Here is a 21,968-nt window from a genome sequence, read left to right on the forward strand (position 1 = left end):
AAGAAGTCTGCCAGGAGGTATATAATATCTGTATTCATGCTTTTTTAACTCTATTAATGTAGTACAGCTGTAGTAGGTTTATATTTAACCAGAACCATTTATGATTTTCCATCAGAACACTATGAAAAACTTCAGAGATTTTTTTTATCTGTCTGTAGTATGCCATCTCATTTTATTGCATCAGTGTGAAAGCTAAGAAAACTTAACTTTTTGAAATGGATTAAGAGTTCCTGGTATTCAGGAATACTTTTCAAATTAGAGTTACTTCCTTGAGGGGGCAGAAGGACCTCAGGCTTATTTATAAAATAAGCTTTGATGATGAAAATGGCTGTTGTTGTTGTTGTTATTTGGAAAAACTTCCCTGATAAACAGGTGAACTTAAAGCACTTTGAATTCAATGTGAATCGGTGCTGAAAGTTTTTTGGGGGAGTGGGAAGGTTCTGGCACATTTACACAAATACATTCGATGTTATAGTTAATGAATAACAATAAAACCTAAGTCTTGGATACCGTTGTTCTGTTCCATCAGAATAGTCCAGGTTCTTATGATTGTTAGAAAATGTCAGGAGTTCAATCCTTTACCTCCCTCTGGTTGTGAGGAAATACATAAAATGGTGGGCTTCTGAGATTTGTGGTCTGCAAACAGGAGGAAAAGCTTTTACATTCTCTTCTAGTTTACAAGATGCATTAGCCAAGTCATCTTCAGAAGATGTATGGGGGTTTTCAAAATTTTTTTTGGTCAGTAAAAAAAAAATGCTTAAATATTCACACCCCATTTAGAACTTACTGTGAATTGTCAATGTTTTGTCAAGTTCATTATTATAACACCTTACTGGCATTTGTTTTGTTAGCAGAGTGCATTGATACATTTATCTAGTACTCAAGGACCTATTGAAGTTTATCTGTGCCCAGAGGAAAATGATGCCCTCAGTCCAATGAAAACCTATAGTCAGGACCACAACGGAAATATTTCAAAAACTATTTCCAAAGGTAAAATGATTTATTTCTAATACTAAAAGCCTTCCTCTGTGCTTTTGTACAAGATTTCATATTGAACTTTAGATATCCGGCTCTTATTTTTTGGGTTTATTTTTCTAAGAAGTAAAAAGGTAAGGTAAGCATTTTCCACTATGTCTTTCTAGTGCATACTGGGGGAACAAATGTTTTCCTCTGCATCAGGTATTTAAAATAAGTCTCATATGTAACTAAAGTTTATGCAATATTGAAGAAAAACAATTTTGTTCCTGCAACATTTTCAAATAGGACAGTAGCAGAAAGATTTGTCTCAACACCAGGCAGAAATCTTGGTGTATTGGTATATACAGCTGCACAGTGTCGCTGATATCATCTGCTGCTTAGAAAGTTTGTACTTTGAAGTACTTCAGGTGTATGAATTCCACTGAAAAAAATTGTCATCTTTCACTTCATTTTATTCAGTAGTTGTTCAGATCTTGTAAACGAAGATTTTTACTAGAGAAGTCAGTGGTGATAGCACCATGAGTATTTTTGAGAAGACCTTTGTAACACACAAAAACAGGCTACAAATGATCTGAACTGAAGGGCATTTTTTTGTTTAAATGATGCTTTATGAAAGGCCCTTTAGACTTTGTGTCATCCATGTCTATCAGTTCTAATAGGATTAAATGTATCATCTTCCCCCCCTCCCCACCCCTTCTCCCCTCTCTTACAGAAGTGGCTTCTGCTAACTCAGGACAAGGTGACTGCTCAGTAAATATGGCAACAATCTCTCCACTGGCTTCTCCAGCCAACCTTCTACAGCAGACCGAGGACCAAATTCCCTCAAACTTTGAAGGACCGTTTGTGAATTTGCTGCCTCCTCTGCTTCAGGAAGATTATTTGCTGAGCCTTGGGGATGAAGAAGGCATCAGTGATCTCTTTGATGCTTATGATTTAGAGAAGCTTCCTTCATTGGTGGATGAATTTATATACAGCTGATTCTCTTAAAAGATGCCTGTGTCTAAATCATGTTTTTAATGGAATCAAAACACATACCATCATTCAGAGTTGTCCCCAACTTACCATAAAATAGCATTATTACAGAAACTAGGCTCTTGAACACTTCTGATATTTTAATTTAATATTCCCTAAAATACTACAAACAACAACTGAAGGCTTTTACAAGGTCTTCTTCTTGACCCTAAGCTCCAGCGCCTTGTGAGTCAGCAAGGGCAAGCAGGTGACTGTAAATGTTTTTGTTTTCACACTCCCCCAGTCTCTGCTTACCATGACAAGTGGGCTTGTGGAGAAGGGCTCAATGAACTGGCTTAGTCATAAATAACAATTTTATAATAGTATTTCAGGTCGTGCCTTCTGCAGAGAATGCATGTCTTTTGAGCATCACAACATGGATTGTACCTGCAGTAAACATAAATATGAAGTAATGCAAAAGTGTGAAATGGGATTCTTCAGCTACTTGTGGGAATGTTTAAATTGCTGTCATAATGCTCATTTTGAGCAGTGTATATGTCTCATTATGAGGTCAAATACTTATGTCCTTAAAAGCTTTTAATAAAAAATACACTGTAAATGTAGTGTATATTGCAAATATTGAAAAGTATAAAGTTCTGCCACTTCTCGTAGTAATCACAGATTTTTAAAAATGCTTGTGTGTGTGTGTGAAAGTAGTTTTTGTTGGTTGTTTTTTTAAACTAGAACGAAGATGCACAGTTCAATTTTACTGCCCCCAGTGTGCATTAGAACTGGTACATAAATTTTTGTGGTACTAAGTGGGGCTTTGTGTTAAGTGCCTACTAGAGATGCACTGTGGGTTTTTCCCTCTATGGAAAACACTTATGCCAAGCTTTGTTTGTTCAATATATCATATTTATCTCAGTGGGTTAGCTTCCTCTGCTTACAGCTTTTTATAATTCTCTTCGCCAGCAAAATGGAACTAATTTTTTTTTTCCAAAGTACATAACTGTAAGTACCACACCAACTGAATTGCATTTATTTTTTGAAGATCTTTGGTAGTATAGTATAATACCAATATTTATTTTTTGAAAGTGAGAGGAATTCTAAGAAGTCTTAAATAATTTTTTTTTTTTTTTGAGTGTAAAATATGTTGCCATGTTCTGGGCTAAATTAATGTAATGTTGATTAGATGATGCCCATATAATCCTCTTTGTTTGCATTACCGTTGTGCTTATCTGACATATTCAGAAAATTAGTACTATTTGTACTGTAGTAGAATATTATGTATGCAGGTTTTCTGGTACCATTTGAGTTGCTGCTATGAAAGCTCACACATGAAAAGGCAAGAAGTCACAGTACTAATAAGAAAACTGTATGACTGTGTGAGTTTTGGAATATAACAAATGTATAAAGAGCAACACATAAAGAACTGTTAAACAGTGTTAAGTGTGTGTTTATATGTACAAATGTGTGCATAGATCATTCAGCAGTTGTATTTAAGTTGATATATGTTTCAACTCACACTTCAGTTATCTAGCAGTTTTGTATAATAGAATTAATTTGTAAACACTGCCAGAATATTTTCTAGCTGGTTTGTAATTTTTTAAGAGTTTTTTTTAGATGTGGATCTGTAAATAAAATTGTAGTATTTAAAGTTTTGTCTTGTGGAAGAGGAAAGTAAAAGTTGTGTGAGCATGAAGATTTGTGAGACAAAGGGGCACTTTTGAGGGGGAAAAGAAAATGAAGACTAATGCAGACCATCTTTTTTTTTGTACAAATTAAACACTTGTCCCAATGTGTGTGGGCAAAATACTAATCTAATTTAGCTTTGCATTGTATGCTAGTTTAAAAAAACTGTAACATACTGTAAAAAAAAAAAAAAAAGGAACAAAAAAAGCTTTTATGGTGAGTTTTGTAAATAGATTTATTAAAGGATGACCTGTTCTCTAGCTGTGATCTTACCACTTCAAATGGATGTAATTTGAATAAATTTTGTATGGTAATGAATCAATAAAAAGGATTTTTTAAAGAGTTTAGAATTGTATACTGCTTTTTAAAATTATTCTTATTCTTGGTGCCTATCATGCTTTTTCTTGGAACCTGGCTGTTAATATTTTTATTATTAGTGCTGCTCACACATTTGACACCAGCTATGTTTCAAATCCTTTTTTTTTTTTTTGAAATTATGCTAACAATGAGTTCTGTGGTTATTAAGCCATATTGAAACAAGAACAAAAAAGGATATGTGTAAAGAAAACCAGTAGGAGATCCAGAAGTTGAAGTAGTATAGGTTTATTTTTATTGATTTCCCTCCCCCTCCCAATAAATTATGAACAGACTTCTTGGAAATTTCATAGAAACTTAATTTTTCTAAATTAAGTAACATGACAGAAATTGTTGAGAATGTTAGCTTTCCTCCAGATAGTTGTCCAGAAGTGTCTCTTACTAGTAGCTTTAACAAAAGAGTTCTGCTTACTTCTGAGTCATCTCCAATAGTACTGCACCAGGTGCATATTCACGAACTTGTTCTCCCTTTCTGGTCTTGGTGATGCATGGCCAATAAATTCTGAGAAGGGAAAAAAAAAAAAAAAAAAAGGACCAGGATCATAAAAATCACAGTTACATGGTTTGCTTGATTGTTATATTTCTGAGCAAGTCAAGTGTGTTTTTTCATCTTTCCTGCACACAAGGAGAAAGCAACAATTTTATCACTTTATACCCTTGTCTGTACTCTAACTTCTGCACATAGTAATACTGAAGGGAAGACTACAGAGAAGATCCTCAGTTATTCTGTATTCCCAATAAATAATAAGAGGGTTAGGGGACTGCTTTCTCAGCTGTTTATAGCAGTGATGACAATAAATGTCTTCTTTTTGTCCTTCCTGTCATAGCTCCCTGACCCATTCTGTTTCTCTGATCTACAGCTGCCATAAGCACTTTTTAATTTGCCCCTAGAATCTGCTTCTGATTGCTGTTTTTCTTTTCTCTCTCCTCTTGCTTCTGCTTTCTACATAGTTTAAGATGTGTTGAGCTGCAGGTAAACAAACAGTTAAAATACTCCCTTCTGCTCCTCTGAGCTAGCACAGTGTGCTTCAACATTACTCAGCATACAAATATTAGTTTCAGGTAGGCACTGTTGTGGCCTACATATGCTGCATTTCTTAGCTGCCAGCAGATGGAAAAAGGATTCTGAGAAATCTGTCAGAACTGGACTGACTGATGGGCAGCTATACATTCCTTCACACAGAGGAGTTCACTCCTGGGGAGGTCACTTCTCAAAAAAAAAAAAAAAAAGGAAAAAGGAGAAGGGTCTTTCGTTTGAACACCTAGTTTGAACACTGCCCCCCTTGCAAATGACAGACTTTAACACTTTCTATTCTTTTTGACTTACACTTGAACAAGTAAATTATGCTGTTGTCTTGATGCAGGCATAGATGTTTTTGTTGTAGAAAAAGTATGAAAGTTAGTAAGGTGCTTTTTGTAGTTTGAGACTTTACTATGTGTTTAGAAGCACCAAATTTAGTTGTTTATAGAAAGCCTAATAACCTTTTTTTCTTCTGGTCTTGTGATCAGAATTCTTCTGATCTCACTGTGCATTGCCATTGGTGTTCTTGGAGTCAACATTTCTCAAGATTAATCAACTTAGAAACCTTTACCTGTCAGTAGAGGGATATGAACAAAAACAAGTAGAATTCATCTTCCTATTGTGCTTTTCTTGGCAAAGCATGATCTGCATGCATATTACTCGACATCTAAGCAAAGATTAGTAGAATGCTTTGCCTTTGTGAAGACTGGAAGTTTCTTTAAACCTTTTTCTTTTTAAAATTTGTCATGGAGAAAGTGTTATGTCTAACAGAAAAAAAAATGGAGTAGCTGTCAAGGCTGAGTGTTGCTGACACAAGAGTAGATAGATTCTCCTAAACTGAAGGAATGGAGGAAGAAATCTAATTTATTGTATCTAACTTTAGGATTCACCATTTCTTTCCTGCATGGTTTCCTGCTTACTCCCCCACCCAGAGCTGCATCTTAGCGATCAGAGAAAAAGGTTATCAAAAAGCTTTGGGCTCTCACTTCCCTGGATGCTTCCCTTCCAGAAGGCCATTAGTTGAGATACTCTAGAACAACTAAGGGTGTATCTTCTTCTAACCCTGAGCTAAACCTGAGTTTTATGTTTTATTTTCCTATCAGTTTTTGTATTTCCAAAACGTGTACCTATTTCTGCAAAACCCAGAATGACTTTAGATGGTAAGCCAGGCTGAGGCTGTAGTCTGAGTCCGTCACCCCTGGGGAGCAAGAAGTAAGCTCCGCAGGCCGTCTGGGAAGGGACATCTCCTAAAGCTCTTTTTGGGGAACTCAGGGGCTGAAACTATATTGCCAGTCTTCTCAAGGTCAGTGTTGGGACTTCCAGCTGCTGTCTCTTAAGCAACTTTCCCCGGTGGGCATAGCTAAGCTTTCTTACCACACTCGTCTGCTTCCCTTGCCACCTGCTGGGGCACTACCAGCAGCCTCTGTGCAGCTTGATTTCTTTTGATGAATATGCTACAAAAGCAATTTAGACTTGCGAGCTTCAAAAGCACTTACAGGGTGCCTTCCATGTTGTGGCTACATCCTAGGACTGAATAGGACTGTGCTGGCACAAGGGCTGCGTGATATTACGAATTCTTGGCAGTGGGACAAAGTAAGGGCTCTGCTGGATCATGCTGAAACTGATCAGCACGGCCTATTTCTGTCACTAGGTATGGGACTCACAGAGAGCTGCTGTTATTCCTGCCTGGGAGCTGCTCTGGGAGCTCACTGCCTCCCCTTAATAAATACCGTTCTGCGAATCTTGGCCATCTGGAGATTTTGGGTAGGTCTTGCAGGCTATCTATGCTCTGCTCTTTTAGTCAACCACAAAACAGCGCTGATGTCTGCCCAGTTTTGTTTAACCACAGGGCTAACTAACACTTGGCTAGTCAAGATAACTGTGGGGTAGGGCAGTGATCCCAGAATAGACAAGTTTAATTCAAGGACTGCAAATGAAATAACTGAAAAAAAAAAATAAACACAGGAAACCAGAAAGGGAAGAGAATCCCTTACCCACTAGGAAAGCAGTTAAAATACAAGGATTGGTAATACATATATTGCTACGTACTGACATACCAAGGACTACTTACACCGTACTGTGAAGGAGGATGTCTAAAATAGATTAACATGTCTACTGATTTTAAGATAATTATCTCCTGGGCTAAAAATGCTGCAAAAATGATGAGTTACACATCACTTTGTGTCTCACGGACGGTATGTCTGAAAATTACATGCGTGTTTAAACAAAGATCAATCATGAAGGCAAGTGTATGTTAAACTGTAACCATGACTTTATCGTAAGGCCAGGTGATACTAAGAATGCTTTAGTCCTGCCTATAATGATTTGTTCTTAAACATTGATTCTAGTTAAGTGCTTCTTTCTTTCTGTCCCAGTTTTCCTTTTCAAATGTCTCCCATTACTTTGTTGTTATTGTTATCTTTGTTGTTGTTGTTTGCTTGCCTGTGAATGTTGCCAGGAAAGAGTGACATGAACTAAACACCATTTTTAAGAAAAAAAAGGGGGGGGGGGAGGGAGTGACATTCATAGCAAGAAGTTGCCAAATTTTATCTGCTAGCAGACCAATGGGCCTATTATGGAATACGCTTGGGGCTTTCGTTCCCTTCCCCTCCAGTTTGAGGGAGACTATAGGCTGCTATCTGCAGTGAAATAATGAGTCCAGGGGCTTGTTGTAAAGAGAGCAGCTTAACGTTTCACACGATTACAAGGATGGCGGGCTTTATAATCCAAAGCAGGCCACCCCAAAAAATAAAGGTGCCATATAAATAAACTTTTTAGGCTAACTGTGCACATTAAAAACAGAGCAATGGCATTGTAATACTTTGATCTGCAAGGAAACTTAATCTCAAACTTAATCCGGCTGCTTGGAGTCCTACATTTAGTGGTAAGCGTGGACACACGCTGATGTGTGTATTCCAAAATACTGACGGGAAAGGTTGCTCCTAGAGCTAGACTGGGGAAAAACAGCGTGAGGAACCTCAGCCATGCAGAGTCAAGCACGTTAACCAACGCCTTCCGAACTGATTCAAATGGAAAAGTCCAAGGAGCGTTGGACGTTGAGGCGCAGTGAAAACACAACACGCGCCCAAACAGCGCTGGGCTTTGAGGGGCGATGGAGGCCCGCGGCCTTTAGGCCGGCCGCGCCCCGCCGCACTCTTTTGCCCGCCGCCGGCCGCCGTCGCGGCCCCGCCCAGCCCGGCAAGGCGGCGGGGCGGTGTGGGCGGGGCGGCCGGGCCGTGATGGCGGGGCCTGGCTGAGGTGAGCGGCGCGCGGCGGGCGGTTGGCGGCCGTTGGCGGGCGCCGGGAGCCCCTGGGGAGGGGGAGGTCGGCGCGGTTCCTGGCGCAGGCCGGGGTGCCGCTGGTCTCCCTGGCCGCCTGGCGCGCTGCCGGCTCGGTTCAGGCCACCGTCAGTCAGCACCCCCAGAGCCTTTTCCTCTGCGCAGCTCTCCAGCCGCTCTGCCCCCACGCCTGTAGCGCTGCGTGGGGTTGTTGTGGCCAAAGTGCGGGACCCATCACTCAGCCGTGTTCAACCTCATCCCGTTGGCCTCTGCTCATCGACCCAACCTGTCCAGGTCCCTCTGCAGGGCCTTCCTACCGTCCGGCACATCGACACTTACCCCCAGCTTGGTGTCGTCTGCAAACTTACTGAGTGTGCACTCAATTCCCTCATCCAAATCGTCAATAAAGATATTAAAAGAGGATGGGCCCCAACACCGACCCCTGGGGAACACCACTGGTGACCGGTCGCCAGCTGGATTTCAGTCCGTTCACTGCCACCCTCTGGGCCCATGATCGCATTCAAGATGGCCTGTTCCATCACCTTTCCTGGCACCGAGGTCAGGCTGACAGGCCTGAAGTTCCCCAGGTCCTCCTTACCACCCTTCTTGTAGATGGGCGTCACATTAGCAAGTCTCCAGTCATCCGCGATCTCTCTGGATGACCAAGACCGCTGGTAGATGATGGAAAGGGGCCCAGCAATCGCATCCACCAACTCCCTCAGCACCCTCGGGTGGATCCCATCTGGCCCCATGGACTTGCGACAGTCCAGGTGGAGCACCAGGTCTCTATAACTGTTTCCACCTGAACTGTGGGGGGGTTCTTCTGCTCCTTGTCCCAGACTTCCAGGTCTGGAGGCTGAGTACCCCAAGGATAATTGGACTGGCTAGTAAAGACAGATGTAAAGAAGGCATTAAGAACCTCAGCCTTTTCCTTATCTTCAGTAGTCATGTTCCCCCCTGTGTCCAGTAAAGAGTGGAGATTCTTCTTGGCCCTCCTCTTGCCATTAATATATTTGTAAGAACATTTCCTGTTATCCTTGACCATAGAGGCCAGGATGAGCTCATGCTGGGCTTTGGCCATCCTGATTTTTTCTCTGCATATGCTGGCAGCTTCCTTGTACTCTCCCCAAATTGCCTGCCCCTTCTTTTGCAGGACATAAACTTTCTTTTTCTCCCGAATACACAGCAAAAGTTCCCTGTTCGGCCATGCCAGTCTTCTTCCCCGCTGGCTCATCTTACAGCACACGGGGTCAGCCTGCTCCTGCTCCTTGAAGACTTTCTACTCGTGGAGCATCCAGCCTTCCTGCCCTTGAGGACTGACTCCCAAGGGACCCTCCCTACCAGTGTCCCAAACAGTTCCACGTCTGCCGTCTGGAAGTCCATAATAATAAAAAGTTGTGAATGCCTTTAGCTAAACTTTACTGTTAATCAAATTCTTGAAGGAAATTAAGCTTATGAAAGTGCGTTCTCCTTGTCAGTCTCTCCCTTTCCCTTCTTTTGATCCAAATTCTAAACTCCTGTTTGAAGATTTAAAAAATCTGGAGGAGGAGGAGAAGTCTGAAAGGATACATCAGACTCTCACAAAAATATGATTCTATAAAACAAGGACAAGAAGATTACAGTCTGGGGGAAGAACGGGGAAAATTTGGCAACTGTTGCAGCTTGTCAGCCAGTCAGCAGGTGTACCCCATCTTATCCTCTGGAGGCTTTAAGATTGTCAAAGTAGAAAACAGATTTGTGCAATGGGAGGATGAGTACTTACTGGGCGGTAACTTCCACTTGTGTCTGATAGTTCTGGTAGTTCATGCCATATTTTTTTTTTCCTTCTCCAGGTTTATTGTCCAAAGGGATTTCAGTTGTGCTTAAAAAGGTATGAATTTTAGTTTGGCTGTGTTCTTACTTTTCTGGGCTATGGAAATAAATTAAGCTTATTTGTTTTGCAAGCTGTTGTGTTATATCAGAAATGTTCCTAGAAGAGACTGGGGGGCCCCAAACCAAAACATTTTTTTTCCTTCCCTGTGTTGAGTTGATTACATATTCCTGTGTTCTGTTAGCAGTATAAAGCAGTGTAAGGGATGTCACCTTTTTTTTTCCTCTGCAGCGTGAGCGATGTGGAGCTTTGTGAGCTAGAGCAGGTGTAGGCACACAAAAGGAGTTTGCATGGAGGAAGCATTTATATGTTGGGATGAGCCAGCACCTGAACAGTTAAGCCATGCTGTTTGTTATGTACTGTATAAACTTGCCTCATTTTGTCTTTTGGTGTTTGCATTTCCATATAAAGCCCTGCTGGTAACTGAAGATCTACCCTCACTTGTTGCTTGTACCAGAACAGATTTGTAGTGAAGATGTAGGAGTGGTTCTTTCTAGTCCTGCTGCTTTCTGAGAAACCAAAAAACTACCTGTCATCCCTTTCTCAGTTTTTGTAACATCATTTAAAAAGCATTTAACTGACATCTTTATCTGGTGTCTGTGTTTCTGTATAGCTTTTTAAAGTATGCTTAGTTTGGTGGATAAAATCGTGTTTTATATATGTGCACGCTTTGCAGGACAAGGTAGTGATATGACCTCTAGTAAGGTCAAATCCTATTTGCGTTCAATTTAGTATTTGACATTGAAGCAGAAAACTTGAGCTTTCTTATATTAAATACAATGTTCTTTACAAATACATGTTACTGTCATTAAATGTGTGCTCAGAGATGTAGTCAGTGTGCACCTAGATGAGAAGACAGAGGACTAAATTTGGAAGCCAGTTCATCTCTGAAGTTAGGTTTTATGTAAACTCAAGCTTCTGCATTACTTCCCCCACCTCCATTAGCTTTTGTTGTTTAAACTTTTGTCGTGGAAAGCCTATGTAGATCAAAACAATAACTCACTGATTGAGCTAGATGTCTGTAGCGTAATGGTAATGCTGACTCAGTAATATTAAGCCAGTAAATGTCTGCACTGTTGCAGTGCTTCTGAGTGGGAATTCCGATAAACTCTTAGAGTAGATACTTATTCCAAGAGTCTTTATTGCAAGACTTCTCACAACTTTTTTATCCTTTACATTTCCTTTTTTAAGATCCTGGCATTTTTCTTCTTGAAGAATGCTGAATAAATAGATGTCTTAATGTCAGGTGCATCCTCTTTGTGATGTCGTTATGCTCCTGCTTCAGTTACACAGAAGTGTAATGGTTCAAGTTCTGTGAAGTTTTCCTTAGAAATATATTTTGCAAGACTGACAAAAACACTCATATTGGAAAAATGTACAGGTGTTTTACTTCTTACATTCTTAAATTATTCATGAGAAAAATCTGAAAGAATGTTGTCGACCAGTAGCCTGAATTTTCTGATCCCCAAATCTGTTTTAAAGAAATTAGAGCCTTGTTTGTTTCATTCTTCACTCTCTGTTAGGACAGTGACGTATTTTTTCTGTGAACTTTGTGAAGTGTCTTTGTGCAACCTCTGTAGTAAACTGTTTTTTCTTGAGACACATGCCAAACCAGGTTTGCAGTGGTAAATGAGACTTAATTCTGGTTAAGGATTAAGTGAGGTATGTAACTAAGGCAGTAATTTTTTTTGTAGGCTACTTTAGCAAATCACCTTTTTCTGATCTGGATCTTGAGATTTACTAGGAGATATGTATATATACATATTTATATATGTGTGCATACGTTATACCTTTACTGATGAGAAGCATGCAAAAATTCAAAAGTGTTTACTTTCTTATGGAAAATAGAACTTAATATGCTAAAAGATCACTAAAATTGTACTAATCAGATCATAATACTTTATATTAGCTGGGTGTGCTTGTTTAACATCTTGTACCTGAGGACAGGAGTTTTGATTTTGCTGTCATGCTGAATGAATTAATTCAGATGAAAAGCTTGGGGGGTCAGGAATTCTAGGAATTTTTCAGTTGTTTTGTATTCTAATAGACTATGAAGACAAATTGAACTACTGTGCACCTATTTTCAGCACACACATAAAAGGTCCACAACAGGCTCCTGTGCAGGCATTTGAATGCTGTCTCCACAATTCTTCTCGTGTTATGTGAGCAGAATTATATGTATCACATAACGTGAACTCTTTATTTCATTATGATGCCTGACATGATTAAGAACACTTGTATCTTGGATATGTGATATCAAAGGAGCTGCAGGCTTTTTGAAATAGAAGGTAAGGTACAGGTTACTCAAAAAACAAACAAACAAAAACCCTGTATCTTCTGATCAGACCTCTCCCTGCCTGTCAGAGGGATCTCAGGAGAAGACAGTATCAGGAAATATCTTGGGGTAATTGTCAGTGTGCTGAAGGTCCCTCATGTATGCTATATTGCAGGCGTATGTATATCTGACTTCTCTTTGTGAGGACATATGCAGTAGGTGTTAGAACCTGACTTTGTACTCAAGTGCTTGCTAATACCATTCTTCTCTAATGCTTCTCAAAGATGCCTGCTGCCTGTGATTCAGTGCTTGAAGATATTGAAGATATTGTGTCAGCACAAGATCTGAAACCCCATGATCGGCAGTTTGTAAGAAAGAATGTTTTTCCAAAAGTTCGAAAACGCAGCTCACAACAAAGTACTCAGATAGATGATGATCCCCCAAGTGACAGGTAAATTCTTCCTGGGGTAACAGGGAAAACCCTTTCTTTCTTCCTTCTTCATATCTCATGTGCACTGTCAAATTCTAAAAATAAGGTGGAAGTTCCCATTATCTTATATTATAAAATCTGAATACAGTATAAAAATGAATAGTGTTTATAAAATGATAATGAATAATAATCCCCTAAGCAAGTTTCTCCTAGACAACTCTTTGTAGAGATCACTTATGGTTGAGATATCGATTAATGAAGTAATTGGGCTAGAAAAAACAGTTCTTGTTGCTTAAGCATTTCTGAAAAATTGCTTCTTTTTAATTACTTCAGTAGAAGCTGAGCTCTTCAGAATGCAGTCCTGGAGTAGTCTTTTGACATCTGGAATAGGAAATATAAACAAGATTGTGAGGGTGATGAGAAACTGATGCTTAATAGGTCAGAATAAGATTAAGTTTATTAGCTGCGAACTGCAACGGAGATGTACCCAAACGTATTGGCCATTGCTGAGAGAAGATAGTTGTTCTTTACAGCTGATGCATTTGTAATCCTTGAATTCGCAATTTTTCAAGGGGAAGGGCATATTAAAAGTGGGGATGTGTTAAATTAAAACAAAAACCAAAACAACAACAACAAAACAACACCAAACCATAGAAATCTTTGAATGCTTTTTCTGTCCTTCTGCCTTTTAGGTGGCTTTTGTGGAATATGGAATTCCTGTTTGGAATTATGTAATATGGGATTACAGTTTGCTTGGAAACCTGTGTTAGTTGCAAACAATCTAACCATGTGCTCTGTGTGTGAAATTTCCCATGATTCTTATTTGTGTTGGGTAAAAGTGTTATCCAGAATAGTTGAAAACTTAGCATAGGACATGCAATGAAGGAGCCTGCTTGAGAACTCACTTATATAAGAAGACGTACGTTTAAAACAGTGAGATGTTCAAGTCCCTATTGCAAATGGTGTTTTATCTTTATATCTTTCTTTATCTGATCCATAGTGGAAATTGTAAAATGCAAATGGAGGTAACGAAGGCAACCTGTCACACAAACTGTTACAACACAAGAAAACCTTTCCTGCATGTTACTCTCGTAAAAAATAATAATAAAAAAACACCCGAAAACAAATCAAAATTACTGCGGTCATTGAATTGGCACCAAGAACGGTTGCTCGGAATGGCTCTAGAGCTGGCTTAAAGAGTCCTAACCTGTGTTTTTTCTGTTCTGAAGAAGACAGCCATAAATTATTAAAGAGCTTTCACTATTATTTCAGTGAGACAGGCGAGAATATAACTGTAATGTGTCTACAAATTCCACCGCAGTTTTAAGATTGTTAGATAATTTTGTATGTGTATTTTTTTCAGATGTCTTTACTTTTTTGTTTTTAACTTTCTGCTTAAAAAATTGCTTGTCCCAGGATTTAACTCATTTTTCCCTTTAGAAGTCTAGGTGTTTCTCTGGGAAGCTGGGGGTGGGGTGCGTGGTAATTGTGGAAGGACTGAAGACTCTTGGTATCAAAACAATATTGAAACTGTATTGCATTCAAAACTTAAGTGTGTTCAGCAAAAATGCTTGTCTTGTTTAAAAAGAGCTTTGCGCCCTGAGATATACTATTTATTCAAGCTCAAATGTAAAGAAGCACAGAAAATGTTATCTGGTACTCTTGTGAGCTGGTCCTGGCCCACAACTAAATACCCACCCAGATGCTTCCTCATCCTTCCCCAGTGTGCTGTGGGAGAGAATCAGAAGAGCAAAAGCTAGCAAACCTGGGGCTTGAGATGAAGCTAGTTTAATAATTGAAGGAAGGGTGTGGAATCGCCACCTCCTGCAGCAGACCAGTGCCCAGCCAGTCTCAGAACAGGGGCTATTTTGGAAAGATCAAATTCCCAGTTCTTATTGTTGATAGTGGTGTCACATGGTATGGAATAACCCCAGCCTACTTGCAGGGAATGCGCAGTGTGAAAAGAAGGCTTTGGCTTTGTGCAAGCACTGTTCAGCAGTAGCTAAAACACGGGTGTGTTATCATCACCGTTCTAGTCGCCAGTCCAAAGCACAGCACCATATGGGTGGCCACAAAGAAAGCTAACTCCATCCCAGCCAGACACGATACTCTACTACATGAAAGCTGCGTAATCACAATGTCCTTATGCAGTCGTTCTGGAGCTGATATTGCTTACTATGTTTCTGGAGAATTACAGTTGAGCCTGTTCAGTGGGCTTAAAGGGGAAGCTCGTTTGTCTTTTAACTTGCCTTTTCGATTCATTTCTACTTAACAGCATTATTCCCGGTGTTCAGAAAATCTGGATACGTACATGGGGATGTTCTCACAATAATTCAGATGGTGAATATATGGCTGGACAGCTAGCTGCATATGGATACAAAATTACAGGTAAGAATATCAGAAAAGTTGCATAATTCAGGATTTGTGGGTGAATTTGGGAAGTGTCAAGCTGTTGTCAAATGTCTTCAGATATTTAGCATTGTATGTGTTTGCTGCTGGAGCAGAGTTGAACCATTCTATGTGAATGATCTTTGTTTCTGTACGAACAGTCGGTATAATGGAGGTAGAATGTCACAGGATTGAATCCTGTAGAGTTGGAAGAGCCGTTGAGTTATTTCTCTTTTTCCTTTGAATACGTTGAAATGAGACAAGAGGAAGCGTTTTCACGCCAATCTAAAACTGAAAAACAAAGCAAAACAAAAAAACAACCAAACTTGTGGTTGCACTGGCCACGTTTCATCTCCTTAACGCAAAAAGTGTCGATTGAAAAGCTGTGTGAAGCTGAAAACAGACATTCTTGTTTTAATGGCGAATTATTACCTGAGTACCTTTGTATAGCTTATAACTAGTTAAAATTGAAATATAAATGTAAATTTTATTAATTCAATTTTTTTTTTGTCTTGCATTTAAACTTGCTGCCTGCTTTTACTGAAAAACTGCAAAGTTGTCTTTCCTGACATTTTGCCAGAAGTGTTTTATTTCTGGTTTTACAAAATGCCTATTTCTTCTGATCAACTCATGGCATCCTTGAATGGTTACATCTTTTTCTTTTTTGTGGTTATCTTTCTGTATTTCTCTAAGTAGAAACTGGAACCTGAATTATTCAAATGGTGAACTATTTTAGGGAAACAGTGTGATTCTTTAATTAGTAGTGCAGCTCTGAAGTAGGTATGCTCTTCTCACAGACAAGTGGAGTGCTGGTCCAGAAATCCTTATTTGTGGCAGCTATTTTTGTAAACTACAAATGAGGTATCAGTTTGAACTTGTGACTTGCTTAATCTTAGCTTCTCTTTACCTTAATTTTTCTAGTGCTTCATGTTCCAGAAACCACTTCTGTTTTCTTAGGCTTTTTAATATTTGGCTAGCTGTCTTCTGCTCTTGGAATTTTACTGGAAACAATACAGGAAAAGTGAAGGAAGAAACTTCGTAAAAAATTTTTTTTGTACTTTTTAAAAAAATGAACTGTTTATAACTTTGAAATAGAAATAACTTTACATTTGGAATCTGAAGTTGAGAACTGAAAATTCAATAGGAACTGCAGTAGCTGGGCCAGCAATACCTTCCGTAATCTTGTTAATTGCATATGAGATTGACTACTAGTTTCTGGTCATTACTGAAAATCTTAATTTAGTTTGTGTGTGCATAAATATGTTTAAAAAATCCTGCTGAAGTGGTAGGCAAAAATTATTCAGTGTAGTTCTTTTGTAAAATTAGGTAACTTCTTTTTAAATGTATATTTAAGGAGCTCTGGAAATTGCGTTTTTGTTCAACAGAATGAAAATATTGGTTACAAATTCTGGTGAAAGTAAATTTTTACAACTATATTTATTGAATGTTCTCCTTCATAGACTGGTAATGAAGCTGGAGCTGAGTGCAAGTATTGCGAGTATGGTAGCTCTATGTGAGAATGAGGTGGTGAAGAGGGCACCTGCCTTTCTGCTCAATGTAGTGATGCTTCTGGCAGCAAGTGCATATGAAGGGGTTTGCTCTACAACTGCTTGGGTTGCAGATCACGTCTCAGGGTTTCACATCATGACTGATCTGATTTGATGTCTTAAACGGGCATGGAAGACAGGGTGCAGTGTACCTTCAGCAGGCTCGCAGACTGTCAAACTGGAGGAAGTGGTTGATAGGCTCGAAGCTCGTGCTGCTGTTCAGATGGACCTTGATAGGCTGGAGGAAGAAAAGGCTGAAAGAAGCCATATGAGATTCAGCAAAGGCAAATACAAAATCCTAGGGTTGGAGTAACCCTAGCTGGTGGTAAAGGTGGGGGTGGGCAGAGTGACTAGAAAGCAGCTTTGTGGAGGAAGAGTTTGGCATTGAGGTAGACAAGAAGGTGAACATAAGTCATCTGTGTGCCCTTGCAGCAAAAAAGGACTAACTGCATCCTGACCTGTTAGCAAGAGTGTAGCCAGCAGGTCCAGAAAAGTTACTGTTCAGCTCCATTTGGTGCTTGAGACAGCGTTTGGAGTGCTGTGTGCAGTACTCCAGTTTGGGCCCAGTTTTGGGCTCCCCAGGATAGCGCTGTGTATCCAGTGAAGGGTCACCAAGATATTTAGGGAGCTGGAGCACGCAGTGTATGAGGAGACACACGTTGAGGGATTGGATTTCTTCAGCCTTAAGATGTGATGGCTAATAGAAGGTCCTAGTTGTATACAATGATGTGTAGAAGGCATTAGATGATCTTTAAGGTCCCTTCTAACCCAAAACATTCTATGACTCTGTAAATAAAAAGTGTCTTGATTAGCCTGTTTCCTGCATGTTCCTGAGCTTTTGAGTCAATGCTTCAGGAGCTGAAGAGATACTGGAATAATGTTCTGGTTCTAGGAAATAAAATGTGATCTTTACTTGCAGTTCTTGTTTTTTTTTTTTTTTTTTTTTTTTTTTGTAAGGAAAGGGAAATGGTCAAACACTGTTCCTGGTGTCTTCTTTCATTCTTGCAATTATATAGTATTAGGAAGAAGAAAAGCAACACCAGACAGACTTGTGTTACTAACTAGAACTTATAACAATGCTGTTTGCTTTAGAAATTGACTTAGTGAAAACTGAGCATTGATTTAATGATGTCTTCTAATTTTAGAAGTATATTTTCGACTTGTGAAAATCTTCCAATACTATTCCTCATCCCTGTTTATTGCGTGGATTTCACCCTGTTCTTGATTTAAACTCTGTTCAGGAGATGCTAAAGTCGTTTTTCTTGTCTTCCATCTGTTTTGAAAATGTTCTTGTTTGTACAAGCACTCATTGCTTTTGGTAGTGGCTATATCCAAAGGTGAAAACTGAGGGCTGTGCTGCAATTTGGATTGCAATTTGCAATCTTTGTTTGTAGCAAAGACAACCTCTGTTAGGGGGGAGAGAGGGGTGTGAGTCGGCAATATATAGGCATTGCAGTAACAGCAGCACTGATGGAAAATCAGGAACTGTATTAGCTTTGCAAAAGGCAAAGGGAAGCCAGAAGGAGAGCTGAACCTATTTTTTGTCTGTTTTTACAGTGTGAAGGTGGGCAGTGTTCTGAACAAATCTTACATACCATCTTGTGAGAACACAAAGCTCCTTTGTGTTGGTCTGGGCAAAAAGAAGTGTGAGGACCAGCTGGTATTGGCGAAGGGCTGTGCCATGGTATTTGCTTGTGTTCTGTTCTGGAAATATTATAGCTTGTGGTGGCTTTACTGGTTCTAAAACTGGTTTTGGTTTCTTGGCAGCATGACTCACAGTATAGTTTAGATATGCCTGTGTACCTACTAGTGCTCCCTTAGAGGTAGTCCCTGGAGGAAGGAACGCATGGTACAGACAAGTAATGCCTATTGTGGGGTAGGGGATCAGGGTGAGCTGGGAGCTCTTCCTTACTTGGAGCCAGATGATTGTTAGGGAAGGGAATTCAGTAGTATGTGTGCCACGCAGCAGTACTTTCTCTCTGAAAACTGCTGCTGAGTATATGTAGTCAGACATGGAAGCGGTTGATTTCTGAAGCAGAAGGTTGTATTAGCATTTAGTTGACATCTGTAGGTTTCTCTCTTTGTGGGATGAATGGTTTTTAGCCTGACATTCTTGTATGCATTTTGATGGATCAAGCAGTTAGACATGCTTGTTACTTTGTGATAATTGCTTTTGGTTCAAGGCTGTGTAGGTCCAAAGCATTCCCTTCTCAGTCATTGTAAAATATGCTGGGGAGAGATGGAGGGAGAAATTAAGAATGCATTACAAATACCAGAAGAATGCACAGTAACTTCTCTTGTGAAGAGGAAGCAAAAAGTGTTGTTAATAAACATTCAGCAAAACTGAACCAGTAATTGGTTATCCACACTACACTGCTTTTTAGAAATCCATGCTAGCATGGAACTCGTTTTCCGTCCTGTAGAGTGGGATTTCAGAAGCAAAAAGCAGGTGGAGTTTTGTTGCTAATTCAGTGGGGTTGGATTTCATTTAGCACATAGGAACTAGGCTATTACAGACTCCCAGCTTTATTTGTGCAATTTCAGACTAGTCTTTAAGGTATCCTTTTCATTATTTTGGACAATTTGTGAGTTTATTGGATGGAAGGATGCTCTTTCAGAACTGGGCACTGAGGCATTGCTCGTATTAATTGTGTTGCATAAACCATACTTTCTTGGACTTTGGTCATCCACATATAGACACAGCAAAGCATGATGCAGCATCCATTTTATTCATCCAAGTGGAAAATAAAGAAAATGACTACGACTGTTCAGGTATTGACTCTCAATTCATGAAGCACAGTTCATAACTTGATGCCTTGTTTTATTTTTAAGTGTTGTTTTAAAAGTACTTTCCTATTGCACATTTTAATCATTTTAGATTTTGATTTATTTCATTGATATACAGTAGATGTATAATCTCCTCTTGAATAGCTTACTGTATTCTTTACATTTGTTAACTTAAAATAAGCTCTCTGTGGCCTGTGAGGTGATTGAAGTATTTTGACTAAGATTTCTACTGGCTTCTGGTATATGATTTCAGTTGCTCAGAATCAGCAGTTGGTCTTTCCATTTTTCTCTCTCCACCCTGTTATTAACACTTCTCTGCTCCCTCACAAGTGTTATGTAAAACAAACTACAGCAATTACTGGGTAGATTTGGTGTCGTATGAGCCATCCTTGTTATGAGATTTTTTTTTTTTGTAGAAGCTGGGAGACAAATCCTTATTAGCTGCTCATTAAGTGCTCAGTCTGTAGCTTTATTAACCACAGAATTCAAGTTTAGTCTTTGCTTTTAGGTTTGTACTTCTCAAGTAGTTGTGATTGTAGTGCCAATTCAGGGAAAATTCAGTGCAAATTCAGGGAAAAAAAAAGTCTCTTTGCAACCTTTTTTGCGTGGGTGGAGGGAATACACAAAATAACCCAAACTACCTTTCTGGAAATGACAGGCACTTCAGTTTTCTCAGACAACACTGCATTTATTAAACTGTCATTCTCAGAAGCAGCTGAGCAATGTGGAAAAGTGAACCAAGGTGTAAATCCTGTGTTGTTCTATACTCATGCTGAAGAATTCTACCGTATATTTGTAGGGTCACAAATCGTGCTTGGTTTTTGCATTACTTGGTAACCTTATACACCTGCTTAACTACCCATGTAACCCGTTTCTTTTTCAGATTCAAACTGACTGATTTAATCTGGAAGTAAAAGCTTTTGGTTGGTGATACTGAAAGAGGCAGTAAAGTTGCTTTGGTACCTGTTGAAGTGAGGTGACATGGACAGTGAGATTGAGAGCATCCTCAGCAAGTTTGCTGATGACACCAAGATGTGTGGTGCAATCGACATGCTGGAGGGCAGGGATGCCATCCAGAGGGGACCTTGAGAGATGGGCCCATGCGAACCTCATGAAGTTCAGCAATGCCAAGCCCAAGGTCCTGCACCTGGACCGGGGCAATCCCAAGCACAAGTACAGCCTGGGAAGAGGATGAATTGAGGGCAGCCCTGAGGAGAAGGACCTCAGGGTGGTGGTGGGTGAGAAGCTCAACATGAGATAGCAATGTGCACTTGCAGCCAGAAAGCCAACCGTATCCTGGGCTGCATCAACAGAGTAGCGTGGCCAGCAGGTTGGGGGAGGTGATCCTTTCTCTCTACTCTGCTCTTGTGAGATCCCATCTAGAATGCTGTGTTCATCCCTGGGATCCCCAGCACAAGAAGTACATGTACTCATTAGAACAAGTCCAGAGGAGGGCCCTGAGGATGATCAAGGGGCTGGAGCACCTCTCCTAGGAAGACAGGCTGAGGGAGTCAGGGTTGTTCAGCCTGGAGAAGAGAAGGCTCCAGTGAGACCTTGCAGTACCTAAAGGGGGCCTACAGGAAAGCTGGAGAGGGACTCTTTGTCAGGGAGTGTAGGGATAGGACAAGGGGAAATTGTTCTAAGTGAGAAAAGAGTAGATTTAGATTAGATATTTGGAAAAAATTCTTCACTCAGAGGGTGGTGAGGCACTGGAGCAGATTTCCCAGAGAAGCTGTGAATGCCCCATCCCTGGAGGTGTTCAAGGCCAGGCTGGATGGGGCTTTGGGCAACCTGGTCTGGTGGGAGGTGTCCCTGCCTGTGGCAGGGGGTTTGGAACTGGATGATCTTTAAGGTCTCTTCCAACTCCTGTGATTCTGGCAATACGTTCTCCTGCTTTCAGAAGGTCTAAGCTGGTGATGGTCACAAGTTTGCTTTGGGTTGTGGGTCTTGGGTTTGAAAATCCTGCTCTGTCATGCACAGGTAGCGTGTGAACACTTGGGATGTGAATGTGTTTTTTTTGTTTTGTTCAGTCCAATTTTTCAGTGCTGTTGAAATAATTGATAGAGTTGGAAATACCAAGCACCATCCTCCATGGAGAAATAAGAACTCCTGTAATCTGCTTAAAATGTGAAACTTTTGTGCTGTGTTGGTTAAGAGGATGAGGAAAGATGGAACGAAACAGAGAAAAATAAAAGGTGACAGTCATGGGCCGGAACAGACAAGACTACAAGAATGTAGATGTCCGATTTCCTTGGGAAGAATACGGGTATTTTCTGGTGCAGTGGAAAGTGTCTTATGAGGCAGTGAGTGGGATAATGGGTCTGGAGTTGTTAGGGTGCTTTCTTGCAGTGCAGAGTTAATACAACATCGTTCAGT

At 40.1% G+C, this 21,968-nt stretch overlaps 2 protein-coding genes and 1 long non-coding RNA gene across 7 annotated transcripts in view; 2 read left to right on the forward strand and 1 right to left on the reverse strand.

Annotated features, from left to right (window-relative positions):
- The window catches only part of E2F3 (E2F transcription factor 3), a 44,145-nt gene extending 40,292 nt beyond the window's left edge, over positions 1-3,853 (forward strand). For 3 of the 4 annotated variants that reach the window (XM_080579239.1, XM_080579242.1, XM_080579241.1), the window contains exons 6-7: positions 852-990; positions 1,691-3,853. In XM_080579239.1, the coding sequence (XP_080435365.1) occupies positions 852-990; positions 1,691-1,956 (405 nt within the window). In that variant the 3' untranslated portion in view covers positions 1,957-3,853. The remainder of the gene's footprint in view (positions 1-851; positions 991-1,690) is intronic. The other variant, XM_080579240.1, reaches the window with a different exon arrangement.
- A 117-nt stretch (positions 3,854-3,970) lies between these two features.
- LOC308189323 lies at positions 3,971-6,719 on the reverse strand. The gene is made up of 2 exons (XR_013946288.1): positions 6,145-6,719; positions 3,971-4,498 (listed from the first exon to the last, which is right to left on the reverse strand). It is a non-coding gene; the product is annotated as an uncharacterized lncRNA (long non-coding RNA).
- A 1,500-nt stretch (positions 6,720-8,219) lies between these two features.
- The window catches only part of CDKAL1 (CDKAL1 threonylcarbamoyladenosine tRNA methylthiotransferase), a 438,076-nt gene continuing 424,327 nt past the window's right edge, over positions 8,220-21,968 (forward strand). Inside the window, exons 1-5 of one of the 2 annotated variants that reach the window (XM_080578148.1) lie at positions 8,231-8,275; positions 10,128-10,165; positions 10,397-10,499; positions 12,725-12,891; positions 15,146-15,258. In XM_080578148.1, the coding sequence (XP_080434274.1) occupies positions 12,725-12,891; positions 15,146-15,258 (280 nt within the window). In that variant the 5' untranslated portion in view covers positions 8,231-8,275; positions 10,128-10,165; positions 10,397-10,499. Of the gene's footprint in view, positions 8,276-10,127; positions 10,166-10,396; positions 10,500-12,724; positions 12,892-15,145; positions 15,259-21,968 lie in introns of both variants that reach the window. The other variant, XM_080578147.1, reaches the window with a different exon arrangement.

The sequence above is a fragment of the Anser brachyrhynchus genome (genome assembly GCF_964034855.1).
Source record: "Anser brachyrhynchus genome assembly, chromosome: 2".
In the NCBI taxonomy this organism is placed as follows: domain Eukaryota; kingdom Metazoa; phylum Chordata; class Aves; order Anseriformes; family Anatidae; genus Anser; species Anser brachyrhynchus.